The sequence below is a fragment of the Salmo salar genome, chromosome 24 (assembly GCF_965601325.2).
Source record: "Salmo salar chromosome 24, fSalSal1, whole genome shotgun sequence".
In the NCBI taxonomy this organism is placed as follows: domain Eukaryota; kingdom Metazoa; phylum Chordata; class Actinopteri; order Salmoniformes; family Salmonidae; genus Salmo; species Salmo salar.
In genome coordinates this window covers 19192116-19209205 of record NC_138314.1, presented here as the reverse complement: position 1 = coordinate 19209205, position 17090 = coordinate 19192116, and the positions used below count along the sequence as shown (strand labels likewise).

Sequence of the window (17090 nt, the reverse complement as noted above, 5' to 3'; positions counted from 1 at the left end):
CTAACAACAGTCCTGAGTGTACAGTACAGAACACTGGAACGGATCAAACAGGCACTTCTGTTTTACAGATGTGGTTAAACTGACATAGCTGCTGTCTTATGTAGGGATTTTTCTGCTATTGAAATCCTAAGAGAAAGCCAAAGAGTTTCAGGAAGCCTAAGTCCAAACAGTGTAAAAATATATACAGTGCATTCGGAAAGTATTCAGACACCTTGACTTTTCCACATTTTGTTACGTTACAGCCTTATTCTAAAATGTATTAAATTCATTGTTTTCCTCATCAATCTACAGACAAAACCCCATAATGACAAAGAGAAAAAACTGTTTTTTAGACATTTTTGCAAATGTATTAAAATAAAAAATTACGGAAATACCTTATTTACATAAGTATTCAGACCCTTTGCTATGAGACTCGAAATTGAGCTCAGGTACACACAGCCAAGACAATGCAGGAGTGGCTTTAAGACAAGCGAGGCTGTAATTGCTGCCATAGCTGCTTTTAACAAAGTACTGAGTAAAGGGTCTGAATACCTATGTAAATGTGTTATTTCATTTGTTAATTTTTTATAACTTTGCAAAAATATCAAAAAAACTGTTTTTTCTTTGTCGTTATGGGGTATTGTGTGTAGTATATCGAGGGGGAAAAACAATTGAATCAATTTCAGAATAAGGCTGTAACGTAACAAAATGTTGTTACGTTCTGAATACTTTCCGAATGCACTGTATATTTTTTGAAATTCATTTTCGGAATGGAAAAACGCTTAATGAGCTTATGTATATATTGTTTAATAATATAATATTTGAATACTATCAATTACCTAAATAAAAGCTACAGTCAGGGAGATTTGAAATTTCCCAAAACAATGAATTTAGCAGTATTGATTTTATTATGTTTGAACAAAGGAACACAGCATTAGCCATGTCAAAATGCATAGAATTGCAGGAAATTAGCTTTAAAACAGCAACATTTTCTCTCCGCTCTATGAGAAAGTGTGTAGGATTGCAGAAATGTGCTTTAAAACTGAAACAATTTCTCTTCATCTTCATGGAGAAATTTTGAGAATTGCAGGTAATTGGCTTAAATATTAAAGCATTTCCCTACACTGCCAAGGTGGAGGCCTCTAAAATGTTCTCCACCGGGCTGACCGTGCCCATTACCACGCCTCCTGCCACGCCCATTGCCACGCCCAACCACCTAAGCCCCTTTTTGATTCATAAAAAACGTATTATGTTGGTCCCCAGTTTACTGTGTGTGTGTGTTGGTGTTGGTGCACAGGTCACATGACATTGTATGTGTGCAGAGAAAGATGGAACATGGGTGTTTATATTAGTGGTGGCGGGGTCCATAGTGTGACTCACTACCATCCTTTAACACCCCATTTAAAGTTTTATTAGTCATATGCATAGGATACACATGGTATACTCCGTCCAAAGAAATGCTTACTCGCAGGTTCCTTCTCAATAATGCAACAATAAGAAATAATACAAGATAAGAATATTATATAAAGTAAATGGCTCAGTAGAATATTTTTTGGTTTGTTGCATAAGTATAATACAGGAAGGCACCATGACGGCTTATGTAAGTGAGTGATGGTCCACTCATTGACACTCAGAGTCATAGGCACATCATCATGTACAATATACAAAAACATATACCCTTTGGGAACTTGAGTCCATTTAACATGTAACTATTTATGGTTAAACACTGGTGGTGTGCTGTGACATTGTTTTATAGAGCTTTTGACACTTCAGCTCCATGTAAGTCTCTCACTGTATGGCTCTCTCTCTCTCTCCCTGGCAGAGTTGACCATGGGTCTGAGAGCGACTCCCTTCAAGACCTCCTCCTCCAGCCTCACTTCTGGATCCTCCTTCAAGGTACTGTAACACTCCACTCCTCCTGTCCTGGCAGAAACGCAGGGTTAAAGACACACTACAGCAATTTTTTGACTTTTCCAATTGAAAAACAGTATCCCAAGTATAAATACAGTAATGTGTACACACTGAAGGGTAAAAAAATATATATTTTCAGCAAAGCATTTTTTTGGACACAACTGCCAACTTCAAGGAATAGGGCATTTAAGGAGATGGTCTGATGGGATGTCATCGGCCTCCCCACTTGCTTGACGAACAATAGAGGAGCAATAGAGAACAGAAGAGGAAAGCCCCCCCACTTGTGCCATGACATGTCATACCTGGATCACCTATTGAGGTGTGCCTTTTGTTAAGTAAATCAGATGTTAAATGAGGTGAAAAGGAGACTGGAGTAGGACTTTAAATGACTGTAACGTGCCAAACCTGAGTTATGCATGTGATGCCTTTAAAAGCTATAAATAAATGTTGGACTATAAGTTGATCAGTCATGGTTTACCTCTTGCTTTAAAATGTCATACTTAATTCTATTGAATAAAAAAAAATGTATCATCGTTGTCACAAAGCACTTGCTTTGCCCCTTAAAGCAAGTACCTCATGCGCCTAATAAGAGCGAGAGAGGGAGGGAGGGAGAGAGAGAGAGCGAGCGAGCAGGGCAGACTTGGTGTTTATCAAACAAAGAGTGTCCTTGTAGGGTATGAGAAACAGACAGAGAGGGAGGGAGGTGCACTGGGCACTTCATTCTCTCTATGCCCCATCCCATCCCTCCTGAGATTTATCTCTGTACCTCCCTACAGTCCATGCCACCTCCCTACACTGCATGCCACCTCCCTACAGTCTATGCCACCTCCCTACACTGCATGCCACCTCCCTACAGTCTATGCCACCTCCCTACAGTCCTATGCCACCTCCCTAGAGTCCTATGCCCCTCCCTACAGTCCTATGCCACCTCCCTAGAGTCTTATGCCACCTCCCTACAGTCCTATGCCACCTCCCTACAGTCCTATGCCACCTCCCTACACTCCATGCCTCCTCCCTACAGTCTATGCCACCTCCCTACAGTCTATGCCACCTCCCTACACTCCATGCCACCTCCCTACAGTCTATGCCACCTCCCTACAGTTTATGCCACCTCCCTACAGTCTATGCCACCTCCCTACACTCTATGCCACCTCCCTACAGTCTATGCCATCTCCCTATAGTCTATGCCACCTCCCTATAGTGTCTGCCACCTCCCTACAGTCTATGCCACCTCCCTACAATCTATGCCACCTCCCTACACTCTATGCCACCTCCCTACACTCTATGCCACCTCCCTACAGTCTATGCCTCCTCCCTTCAGTCTATGCCACCTCCATACAGTCTATGCCACCTCCCTACAATCTATGCCACCTCCCTACAGTCCTATGCCACCTCCCTACAGTCTATGCCTGTCCCTAGAGTCCTATGCCACCACCCTACACTCTATGCCACCTCCCTACAGTCTATGCCACCTCCCTACAGTCTATGCCACCTCCCTACAGTTTATGCCACCTCCCTACAGTTTATGCCACCTCCCTACACTCTATGCCACCTCCCTACACTCTATGCCACCTCCCTACAGTCTATGCCACCTCCCTACAGTCTATGCCACCTCCCTACAGTCTATGCCACCTCCCTACACTCTATGCCACCTCTCTACAGTTTATGCCATCTCCCTACACTCTATGCCACCTCCCTAGAGTCCTATGCCACCTCCCTACAGTCTATGCCACCTCCCTACACTCTATGCCACCTCCCTACAGTTTATGCCACCTCCCTAAAGTCTATGCCACCTCCCTACAGTTTATGCCACCTCCCTAGAGTCTATGCCATCTCCCTACAGTCTATGCCACCTCCCTACAGTCCCATGCCACCTCCCTACAGTCTATGCCACCTCCCTACAGTCTATGCCATCTCCCTACAGTCCCATGCCACCTCCCTACAGTCCTATGCCACCTCCCTACAGTCTATGCCACCTCCCTACAGTCCCATGCCACCTCCCTACAGTCTATGCCACCTCCCTACAGTCAATGCCACCTCCCTACAGTCTATGCCACCTCCCTACAGTCTATGCCACCTCCCTACAGTCCCATGCCACCTCCCTACAGTCCCATGCCACCTCCCTACAGTCCCATGCCACCTCCCTACAGTCCCATGCCACCTCCCTACAGTCCCATGCCACCTCCCTACAGTCCCATGCCACCTCCCTACAGTCTATGCCACCTCCCTACAGTCTATGCCACCTCCCTATAGTCTATGCCATCTCCCTACAGTCCCATGCCACCTCCCTACAGTCTATGCCACCTCCCTACAGTCCCATGCCACCTCCCTACAGTCTATGCCACCTCCCTACAGTATATGCCACCTCCCTACAGTCTATGCCACCTCCCTACAGTCTATGCCACCTCCCTACAGTATATGCCATCTCCCTACAGTCTATGCCACCTCCCTACAGTCTATGCCACCTCCCTACAGTCTATGCCATCTCCCTACAGTCTATGCCACCTCCCTACAGTCTATGCCACCTCCCTACAGTCCCATGCCATCTCCCTACAGTCCCATGCCACCTCCCTACAGTCTATGCCACCTCCCTACAGTCTATGCCACCTCCCTACAGTCTATGCCACCTCCCTACAGTCTATGCCACCTCCCTACAGTCTATGCCACCTCCCTACAGTCCCATGCCACCTCCCTACACTCTATGCCACCTCCCTACAGTCTATGCCACCTCCCTACAGTCCCATGCCACCTCCCTACAGTCTATGCCACCTCCCTACAGTCTATGCCATCTCCCTACAGTCTATGCCACCTCCCTACAGTCTATGCCACCTCCCTACAGTCCCATGCCACCTCCCTACACTCTATGCCACCTCCCTACAGTCTATGCCACCTCCCTACAGTCCCATGCCACCTCCCTACAGTCTATGCCACCTCCCTACAGTCTATGCCACCTCCCTACAGTCTATGCCATCTCCCTATAGTCTATGCCATCTCCCTACAGTCCCATGCCACCTCCCTACAGTCTATGCCACCTCCCTACAGTCCCATGCCACCTCCCTACAGTCTATGCCACCTCCCTACAGTCTATGCCACCTCCCTACAGTCTATGCCACCTCCCTACAGTCTATGCCACCTCCCTACAGTATATGCCACCTCCCTACAGTCTATGCCACCTCCCTACAGTCTATGCCACCTCCCTACAGTATATGCCATCTCCCTACAGTCTATGCCACCTCCCTACAGTCTATGCCACCTCCCTACAGTCTATGCCATCTCCCTACAGTCTATGCCACCTCCCTACAGTCTATGCCACCTCCCTACAGTCCCATGCCATCTCCCTACAGTCCCATGCCACCTCCCTACAGTCTATGCCACCTCCCTACAGTCTATGCCACCTCCCTACAGTCTATGCCACCTCCCTACAGTCTATGCCACCTCCCTACAGTCTATGCCACCTCCCTACAGTCCCATGCCACCTCCCTACACTCTATGCCACCTCCCTACAGTCTATGCCACCTCCCTACAGTCCCATGCCAACTCCCTACAGTCTATGCCACCTCCCTACAGTCTATGCCATCTCCCTACAGTCTATGCCACCTCCCTACAGTCTATGCCACCTCCCTACAGTCCCATGCCATCTCCCTACACTCTATGCCACCTCCCTACAGTCTATGCCATCTCCCTACAGTCTATGCCACCTCCCTACAGTCTATGCCACCTCCCTACAGTCTATGCCATCTCCCTACAGTCTATGCCACCTCCCTACAGTCTATGCCACCTCCCTACAGTCCCATGCCATCTCCCTACAGTCCCATGCCACCTCCCTACAGTCTATGCCACCTCCCTACAGTCTATGCCACCTCCCTACAGTCTATGCCACCTCCCTACAGACTATGCCACCTCCCTACAGTCTATGCCACCTCCCTACAGTCCCATGCCACCTCCCTACACTCTATGCCACCTCCCTACAGTCTATGCCACCTCCCTACAATCCCATGCCACCTCCCTACAGTCTATGCCATCTCCCTACAGTCTATGCCATCTCCCTACAGTCTATGCCACCTCCCTACAGTCTATGCCACCTCCCTACAGTCCCATGCCACCTCCCTACACTCTATGCCACCTCCCTACAGTCTATGCCACCTCCCTACAGTCCCATGCCACCTCCCTACAGTCTATGCCACCTCCCTACAGTCTATGCCACCTCCCTACAGTCTATGCCATCTCCCTATAGTCTATGCCATCTCCCTACAGTCCCATGCCACCTCCCTACAGTCTATGCCACCTCCCTACAGTCCCATGCCACCTCCCTACAGTCTATGCCACCTCCCTACAGTATATGCCACCTCCCTACAGTCTATGCCACCTCCCTACAGTCTATGCCACCTCCCTACAGTATATGCCACCTCCCTACAGTCTATGCCACCTCCCTACAGTCTATGCCACCTCCCTACAGTATATGCCATCTCCCTACAGTCTATGCCACCTCCCTACAGTCTATGCCACCTCCCTACAGTCTATGCCATCTCCCTACAGTCTATGCCACCTCCCTACAGTCTATGCCACCTCCCTACAGTCCCATGCCATCTCCCTACAGTCCCATGCCACCTCCCTACAGTCTATGCCACCTCCCTACAGTCTATGCCACCTCCCTACAGTCTATGCCACCTCCCTACAGTCTATGCCACCTCCCTACAGTCTATGCCACCTCCCTACAGTCCCATGCCACCTCCCTACACTCTATGCCACCTCCCTACAGTCTATGCCACCTCCCTACAGTCCCATGCCACCTCCCTACAGTCTATGCCACCTCCCTACAGTCTATGCCATCTCCCTACAGTCTATGCCACCTCCCTACAGTCTATGCCACCTCCCTACAGTCCCATGCCATCTCCCTACACTCTATGCCACCTCCCTACAGTCTATGCCACCTCCCTACAGTCCCATGCCACCTCCCTACAGTCTATGCCACCTCCCTACAGTCTATGCCAACTCCCTACAGTCTATGCCACCTCCCTATAGTCTATGCCATCTCCCTACAGTCCCATGCCACGTCCCTACAGTCTATGCCACCTCCCTACAGTCCCATGCCACCTCCCTACAGTCTATGCCACCTCCCTACAGTATATGCCACCTCCCTACAGTCTATGCCACCTCCCTACAGTCTATGCCACCTCCCTACAGTATATGCCATCTCCCTACAGTCTATGCCACCTCCCTACAGTCTATGCCACCTCCCTACAGTCTATGCCATCTCCCTACAGTCTATGCCACCTCCCTACAGTCTATGCCACCTCCCTACAGTCCCATGCCATCTCCCTACAGTCCCATGCCACCTCCCTACAGTCTATGCCACCTCCCTACAGTCTATGCCACCTCCCTACAGTCTATGCCACCTCCCTACAGTCCCATGCCACCTCCCTACACTCTATGCCACCTCCCTACAGTCTATGCCACCTCCCTACAGTCCCATGCCACCTCCCTACAGTCTATGCCACCTCCCTACAGTCTATGCCATCTCCCTACAGTCTATGCCACCTCCCTACAGTCCCATGCCACCTCCCTACAGTCCCATGCCACCTCCCTACACTCTATGCCACCTCCCTACAGTCTATGCCACCTCCCTACAGTCCCATGCCACCTCCCTACAGTCTATGCCACCTCCCTACAGTCTATGCCACCTCCCTACAGTCTATGCCATCTCCCTACAGTCTATGCCACCTCCCTACAGTCCCATGCCATCTCCCTACAGTCCCATGCCATCTCCCTACAGTCTATGCCATCTCCCTACAGTCCCATGCCATCTCCCTACAGTCTATGCCATCTCCCTACAGTCTATGCCACCTCCCTACAGTCCTAGCCACCTCCCTACAGTCCTATGCCACCTCCCTACAGTCCTATGCCACCTCCCTACAGTCTATGCCACCTCCCTACAGTCCTAGCCACCTCCCTACAGTCCTATGCCACCTCCCTACAGTCTATGCGTCTCCCTACAGTCCTAGCCACCTCCCTACAGTCTATGCCACCTCCCTACAGTCCTATGCCACCTCCCTACAGTCTATGCCACCTCCCTACAGTCCTAGCCACCTCCCTACAGTCCCATGCCACCTCCCTACAGTCCTAGCCACCTCCCTACAGTCTATGCCACCTCCCTACAGTCCTATGCCACCTCCCTACAGTCTATGCCACCTCCCTACAGTCTATGCCACCTCCCTACAGTCCCATGCCACCTCCCTACAGTCCTAGCCACCTCCCTACAGTCTATGCCACCTCCCTACAGTCCTAGCCACCTCCCTACAGTCCCATGCCACCTCCCTACAGTCCTAGCCACCTCCCTACAGTCTATGCCACCTCCCTACAGTCCCATGCCACCTCCCTACAGTCCTAGCCACCTCCCTACAGTCTATGCCACCTCCCTAGAGTCCTAGCCACTCAACTCGACGATGACACAGGGGTCGTTCCACAAAATGAGTGCCTTTTGCGTACCTGTGATATTTTTCAGTAGAAATTGTGCACCAAGATGGCATTTTAAAGCCTGTTATATAAATTAAGTGACCTTTTATATCGACAACATAGAGAATTCAATACATCTGCAAAATTCATCAAATTCACAAGTCCCTCCGTCAACCCTGTGTCATTTCTAGGAAGATTTGAACCCACTTAATTCCAACATTTCTCCAAGTTTCACCATCATTGTAAAGCCCTACATGCTCTGACAGTCATTTCTGAAGATGATTATTTGTTTCATGTGATTATTGATTCATCTACGTCTGTCCCTCATTTTAAGGTAATTCTGTTATGTGAACTGAACTCTATTTTTAATGTGCTGAATCTATTCCTTACAAAATATTTATTTTAAAAATAAACTTTAAACCTAACATTGAATCCAATAGTCAAATCATATAGTAAAAGCATGTGAGCGGGTTCTACTCTTTTTGGCCATTTCCTGGTGTTTTCTGGTGGGAAACAGAGTGGGTATGATCATAACATTTCAACCATGTTACCCATAGATTTTTTTTCTCAATTGCCACTCCCTGTTGCACCCAACAAGCTTCATTTCCCCCTGTCACAAGGGGATTTCTGTCTGACTTAACAAATAACCATGTTACTTTGCGGCACTTACTGTAATAGGCACTTACCGTAGTATTTTTTTGTTGTTGATATGAAAACGTGTTATTTGCTATACATTTGAACATGCACTGTTTATGACAGAATGTTACCATTTAGATCAAAGTTACACTTCTTAAACGGCACTTCTTAAAAGGAAAAAGCTCTGTCATGAGTGAATGAAGGGAAGTGAATGTAGGGTAAGGGCAAGTGTAGTCTAGTTTCCTCACTCCTTAATGGTTTTCTATTCCACCCCCCATGTAGAGCGGAGCAGTAATCTGGTTAGGGGATCAGGGCTGTGCTGGGAGGACGCTGCCTGGGATTGGGGCTGGGGGGGGGATTAAAGATGTTGCATAGAGACTGTCTCCATTAGTTGTAGTCTAGTTTCCTCACTCCTTAATGGTTTTCTATTCCACCCCCCATGTAGAGCGGAGCAGTAATCTGGTTAGGGGATCAGGGCTGTGCTGGGAGGACGCTGCCTGGGATTGGGGCTGGGGGGGGGATTAAAGATGTTGCATAGAGACTGTCTCCATTAGTTAACCCTGCAGTTACACACATCCAGACGGATACAGACACCGATAGGTGGCTCTTACACACATCCAGACGGATACAGACACCGATAGGTGGCTCTTACACACATCCAGACGGATACAGACACCGATAGGTGGCTCTTACACACATCCAGACGGATACAGACACCGATAGGTGGCTCTTACACACAGACAGACGGATACAGACACCGATAGGTGGCTCTTACACACATCCAGACGGATACAGACACCGATAGGTGGCTCTTACACACAGACAGACGGATAAAGACACCGATAGGTGGCTCTTACACACAGACAGACGGATACAGACACCGATAGGTGGCTCTTACACACATCCAGACGGATACAGACACCGATAGGTGGCTCTTACACACAGACAGACGGATACAGACACCGATAGGTGGCTCTTACACACATCCAGACGGATACAAACACCGATAGGTGGCTCTTACACACATCCAGACGGATACAGACACCGATAGGTGGCTCTTACACACATCCAGACGGATACAGACACCGATAGGTGGCTCTTACACACATCCAGACGGATACAGACACCGATAGGTGGCTCTTACACACATCCAGACGGATACAGACACCGATAGGTGGCTCTTACACACATCCAGACGGATACAGACACCGATAGGTGGCTCTTACACACATCCAGACGGATACAGACACCGATAGGTGGCTCTTACACACATCCAGACGGATACAGACACCGATAGGTGGCTCTTACACACATCCAGACGGATACAGACACCGATAGGTGGCTCTTACACACATCCAGACGGATACAGACACCGATAGGTGGCTCTTACACACAGACAGACGGATACAGACACCGATAGGTGGCTCTTACACACATCCAGACGGATACAGACACCGATAGGTGGCTCTTACACACAGACAGACGGATAAAGACACCGATAGGTGGCTCTTACACACAGACAGACGGATAAAGACACCGATAGGTGGCTCTTACACACAGACAGACTGAGCGAGATAAAGGGGCAAGAAGACATGTATTCATTCTGCAGAAGATAAGGTGTATGCTTGACCCGTGCTAGGCATAATCAGGACAAATAGGTAACTATGGTCGAGAGGCTTGCATGTCTGTGTATGTGATGTGTTACATTGTAATTGAAAACATTTCCCATTTTCAGTGGTAAACTTTGGTGGCTCGTTGTGAAAGTCATTGATACGACCATTGGACTCTTTTGATGTCCTTTTTGTAAGGATTTAAAGCAAGACAGTTGCGCTTCATATGTGCACTTGTCCTTGTTTCCAGGTACTGAGACCATGTGTTGAGGTTTAGAATGTGTTTGTGAGTAAGAGCACAAGACGTGTTCCTTTTTGTGTAGGCAAACAGCAGACACTTCTTCAGCCCAAGCCACCAGCATGGTATATCAGCCGGGTTTATTCAGGTTATTAGACACACGTGGAAATAACTCTGCTAATGAGATTTGTGAAGGGAAGCTGGCAGATGCCATTTTCACTCTAGGTTAGCATCAAGCAGGGCTGCTGCGCTGTACCTCTGTCCTGGGTCTAGGCCCCACCACCTGTTCCACATAGTCTCTCAGGCCCATGGAAGTTCAAGGGTGCGTGACAATGATGGACGATGGATTTGTCTGGATTGGCTTCCAGTCCCACCATTAACAGGCATTGACATTGATCCTCATTCACATTCCTCTGTCCTCTATAGGATCGTAGGGTTTAATACACACTGATGGAACAGTCCTATTATGGAGGTCTTGCAATCAAAGCTGTGTGATAAGAGGGTTGTTTTGGATGAGTTAGTCTTTATTGGTGTTTAGTAAAGGAGCAGCCATGGGGTACACAGACTGTTTGTGATCTGTGTGGGTGGTCCTCTGCTCCTCTCTGGTGGTATGTACTCAAACCTTATCATCGTTATCACCCCTATACACAACCAGTTACTTAATGACGGCTCAGGTTCAGATAGGCTTTTAGACTGGGATAATGCAGATAAGGTAGCATTGAATCTTACAATGGGCAGAATAATAAAAACGCATCAACTCTGAAGAAAGCGAACAAGAAGCGGTTTAAGGAGAGATGATAAATAATGGTAATTAGAAGGACAAAAAGGTGGGAGCGTGAAGGATGGAAATGGAGGGTAAGATCAACAAAGAGGTGAAAGGTGGAACGGAGACTTAGGCTAAGTGAGAGTGAGAAAGAGGGAGTGCTGTTGGAATAGCTCTGGGTGTGTGTAGCAGATGGGACCTGGCCGTTGGTGTTATTGATGCCCACGTCGGCCCTGGCTTAAGTACCCTCACCTGTGCCCATTCATCTCTGCCACCCGTCCAGGCTGTCTGCTGACCCGTGGCCTCGGGCGTAAATAATGCCATCGTTCTGTCTCTGCGGCGATGACGGACAAGCAGTGGCTCTCCTGCAGGCATGGAGATTACAGCAGAGCCCTGGGTCACGCTAGTAACGCTGGACAGGGGTTTATGGCCACGGTCCCACAGTGAATGATCAACTGTCAGTCCTGGCCACTCACTGTCATACAGCACACTAATCTCCCTATTGTCAGCACAGTCTGAACAAACACTCTGGGCATGGGTTACCCAACCAGCACACATGTTCCCTAGTATATGGCCCTGTACAGGGCTTTTATGGAGGACAGGAGAAAGGGAGAGAGAGATGAGGTCTCTTGACTATTTTGGAGATGATCCTGGTCTGTGGATTTTGTTAGTGGAGCCATAAGTCAGATGCAGTGTGTTACTGTTTTATCCCTGGTGTTTTATGGCTATATGACTTAAAGCTGTGGCCTGAGATCATTTATCTCACTGTGCTGTTCTTCTCTGGAGGGGGGCCAGGGTGAAGTCCCAGCTGAGTTTTAGTGGTGTGTTCTGGATAAAGCTGCTGACTATTTTTAGACACTCTCTTGTAAATAACTGCAGCGGGTTCACAACTAGAGGCCGACCGATTAGGATTTTCCATTGCCGATACCGATTATTGGAGGACCAAAAAAAAAACAATACCGATTAATCGGACGATTTTTATATATATATTTGTAATAAATGACAATTACAACAATACTGAATGAACAATGAACACTTATTTTAACTTAATATAATACATAAATAAAATCTATTTAGTCTCGAATAAATAATGAAACATGTTCAGTTTGGTTTAAATAATGCAAAAAGACAGTGAGAAGAAAGTAAAAGTGCAATATGTGCCATGTAAAGAAGCTAACGTTTAAGTTCCTTGCTCAGAACATGAGAACATATGAAAGCTGGTGGTTCCTTTTAACATGAGTCTTCAATATTCACAGGTAAGAAGTTTTAGGTTGTAGTTATTATAGGAATTATAGGACTATTTCTCTCTATACTATTTGTATTTCATATACCTTTGACTATTGGATGTTCTTATAGGCACTTTAGTATTGCCAGCCTAATCTCTGGAGTTGATAGGCATGAAGTCATAAACAGCGCTGTGCATCCCAGCATTGCTAAGAGCTGCTGTTTGAATGAATGCTTACGAGCCTGCTGCTGCCTACTACCGCTCAGTCAGACTGCTCTATCAAATATCAAATCATATACTTAATTATAATATAATAAACACACAGAAATACGAGCCTTTGGTCATTAATATGGTCAAATCCGTAAACTCTCATTTAGAAAACAAAACGTTTATTCTTTCAGTGTAATACGGAACTGTTACCTATTTTATCTAACGGGTGGCATCCCTAAGTCTAAATATTGCTGGTACATTGCACAACCTTCAATGTTATGTCATAATTATGTAAGATTCTGGCAAATTAATTACAGTCTTTGTTAGCAATAAATGGCCTTTCAACAGTTGGCAACAACCAGGCGGCCCAAACTGCTGCGTATACCCTGTCTCTGCTTGCACTGAACACAAGAGAAGTGACACAATTTCCCTAGTTCATTTTTTTTATTTATTTTTTATTTCACCTTTATTTAACCAGGTAGGCAAGTTGAGAACAAGTTCTCATTTACAATTGCGACCTGGCCAAGATAAAGCAAAGCAGTTCGACAACATACAAAAACACAGAGTTACACATGGAGTAAAACAACATACAATCAATGATGCAGTAGAAAAAAAAATAAGACTATATACAATGTGAGCAAATGATGTGAGATAAGGGAGGTAAAGGCAAAAAAAAAAATGCCATGGTGGCAAAGTAAATAAAGTATAGCAAGAAAAACACTGGAATGGTAGATTTGTAGTTTGAAGAAAGTTCAGAGATAAAATATAAATAATATGGTGCAAAGGAGCAAAATAAATAAAATACAGTAGGGGAAGAGGTAGTAGTTTGGGCTAAATTATTATTAATAAATAAATTATAATAAATTATTAATATTGCCTGCTAACATGAATTTATTTGAACTACATAACAGGTTTAAAAAAATATACTTGTGTACTGATTTTAAGAAAGGCATTGATGTTTATGGTTAGGTACATTATTGCAACGATAATGCTTTTTTCGCGAATGCGCTTTTGTTAAATCATCAAGTTGAAGTAGGCTGTGATTCGATGATAAATTAACAGGCACCGCATTGATTATATGCAACGCAGAACAAGCTAGTTAACCTAGTAATATCATCAACCATGTGTAGTTAACTAGTGATTATGTGAAGGTTGATTGTTTTTTATAAGAGGAGTTTAATGCTAGCTAGCACCTTACCTTGGCTCCTTGCAGCCACAAGGTCCTTTTGATGCTGCACTCGCGTAACAGGTGGTCAGCCTGACACGCAGTCTCCTCGTGGAGTGCAATGTAATCGGCCATAATCGACGTCCAAAAAGGCTGATTACCGATTGTTATGAAAACTTGAAATAAGCCATGTTGATTAATCGGTCGACCTCTAGTCACAGCGATCAAAGACATTGTCACTTCTCTGAGACGGACAATTAATGTCTATCTGATTTACACAGGCGTGCCTTAGGGCATAAATACATTCACTTGCTTATTATACAGATACATAACATTTAGAGATATAGAGAACATTCACACGCACAACACATGCTCTCTCTGTCTCTATTTGTCCCTCTGCCTCTTTCTCGCTCTCCCTCTCCAACACACATGCTCAAATATGCACAAACAAAACAGACTGTGTTTTGACCGACCGACAGACACACACACACAAGCCTTGTTGCTGTGTGTGTGTGTGTGTGTGTGTGTGTGTGTGTGTGTGTGTGTGTGTGTGTGTGTGTGTGTGTGTGTGTGTGTGTGTGTGTGTGTGTGTGTGTGTGTGTGCGCGCCAAACTAAAGTGATGTCCTTGATGGGGTCTGACCCACTTCTCCTGGCCTGCCTGGCCACAGTCTCTCTGGCCTGCTCCCCGTTCCTGGAAGCCGTTCTGCTGTCCTCTAAATCTCAGGATCAGCAGCTCAGTTACACACTCAATATCAAGGAATGCCTAGGGGTTTGATGAAATCACCAGGGTTGGGGTCAATTCCATTTAAATTCCAGTCAATTCAGGAAGTACAATGATATTCCATTTCCAATTCTCATCAATGCTTTTCAATTAGGAACATTTTGAATTAAAATTTTGTTTACTTTCTGAATTGAAACGTAAATGAACCCAATCCTGGAAACCACCATGGCAAATACCTACAAAAATGCTGGTTTTCAGTGAACACAGTATTAGCTATATTACTTAAGCACCATTAGTCAAGCACCATTTAGGTGTGGACCAGAGGTTAAGAACAACATTACGTGCTAAGAGGGCTTGCTTGTGTTGCGCTAATCTTGTTCACCTGATATACTGTAGTTTGAGTTCAAATGATTTGATTCATGCAGACCTACAGTGCTATAATTTTCTAAAATACATATACACAAATGCATGCTGGAGGCACACATTAATATAGACACAGACTGTTCAACACTCTCTCAAAGCATTCAACTTGACACACAAAGCACTTGAAGAATGCACACGTAACAGCAGCTGGTCAGACCACTGTGATATTACATTCTATCAGCAAGTTCCAAAGCAAGCACACGGACGAGAGCAGCTGGCCTTTAACAAGAGCCTTCTCCACGGCCAGGGTCAGCCAAAACCAGGTTCAGGTTGTCTATAGCCCACCACATTGACCACCCTCTGTCTCTCTCTCACAGCTTGGTGTGCTTCTTAGGTTCTCCTAACCCCTGGTGACCTGTCCTCTGACCTGACCCATGCAGCTCAACTGACTCATAATGTCAAGCCTGAGAGGCTGCAGTTTGTCAAACACTTTGAGAGGGCTGACAGAATTTTACTTAGTCGGCCAGACACAGCCCCATCCAAACCCCAGTCGCCTGCCAATCGAGGTGTGAAGGACAAGGGTTCTAAATAAAAGGGGGGTTGTGAGGGGGGGAGGGATTTATGAATTGTTGTCACCCGTATTTCCCCTCCGGCCCCCCACCAGACACCCAGGCCCTGACTGGCTCAGTGGAATAATTGATGGGGCTAGTGATAAATACACATGTCTATGGCACCTGAGGGAAAAAAAGGGGTAGGGGCCTCTGCTGCCTTGGAAACGGGATTCCGTGAATGCTCATTGGCTATCTGGGATTTGTGGGGGGTATAAAGAACTAGAGATGTTTTGGAGGGTCTCTATAAACAGGCAGACTGAGAGAGAGCCTACTGTCCTCTTCTCCCAGGGGATACATACTGAAAAGTCAACAAACATCGCTCTTGGATTGTTTAACTCTTAGAGCTCGATTTGTTCCTAGCGCTGAGTTGAAAGAGAGGGACTTTGCATCTCATTGTAACGAGATCCGACCTTCGGTGTGACTTTTGATATTGAGAGCAGTTACCTACCATGCCTGGAGTGAACCTGGACTTCCTGTCGGCCTCAGAGGCTTCACAGCCCCTGGTGGGCAATCCAGACATCCTGTGTGCTGAGTCTGGTTTGGAGGAGGTGATTGGTGACCTGCTAGCCCAAGATCAGGCTGAGGAGGAGGAGGTTGAGGGTGGTGAGTGTGGGCTGGAGCTGACACTGCGCTGTGCCGTGGGGGAGATCCACAGTGACCTGCAGGCCTTTGGGAAGCGGGTGGATGCACGGCTTGAGGAGGCTGCGGCGCGTGTGGCTCCTCTGTCTACAGCTTTGGCAGCTCTGCAGGAGGAGAACTTGAGGCTGCGTATCCAGCAGGAGAGGCTGGCCCGCCAGGTGGAGGCTCTGTGTCAGGCCCTGGGTCTGCCTGAACCACCACCTTACACAGCCTTCGTCCCGGATCCAACACCCAGCACTCCCAATGACCTCCAACTTCCATCCAGCACACCCCTCAGCCCTAAAACACCCGATGGACCAGATTGTGAACCTGAGGCTACCCCAGTCCCCCACTGTCCCAAATTTGCCACACGTCGTTCTTCCTCCACCTCCTCACTGATAGGACTAGGAGGCTTCTCGCGCAGCAACAGCATGGTATGCCTCTCTCTCTATGCCTGTATGGATCCCCTCCTGACAAAATATTTAGAATCAGTTCCAGCCTTTTATTCTTTAATGACACTCTCTTCCCTATCCCTCTTTGACGCCTAGATATTTTCCTCTAATCTTGGATGACAGGTTTTCGCATC

The 17090-nt window shown here is 47.1% G+C and overlaps 1 protein-coding gene across 5 annotated transcripts in view; it reads left to right on the top strand.

The window, feature by feature from the left end:
- LOC106585267 (smoothelin) overlaps nt 1-17090 on the top strand; it is a 93032-nt gene that overhangs the window by 58041 nt on the left and 17901 nt on the right. For all 5 annotated transcript variants that reach the window (XM_045706731.2, XM_045706730.2, XM_014171305.3 and 2 more), the window contains one exon: nt 1802-1875. In XM_045706731.2, coding sequence (XP_045562687.2) covers nt 1802-1875 — 74 coding nt within the window. The remainder of the gene's footprint in view (nt 1-1801; nt 1876-17090) is intronic.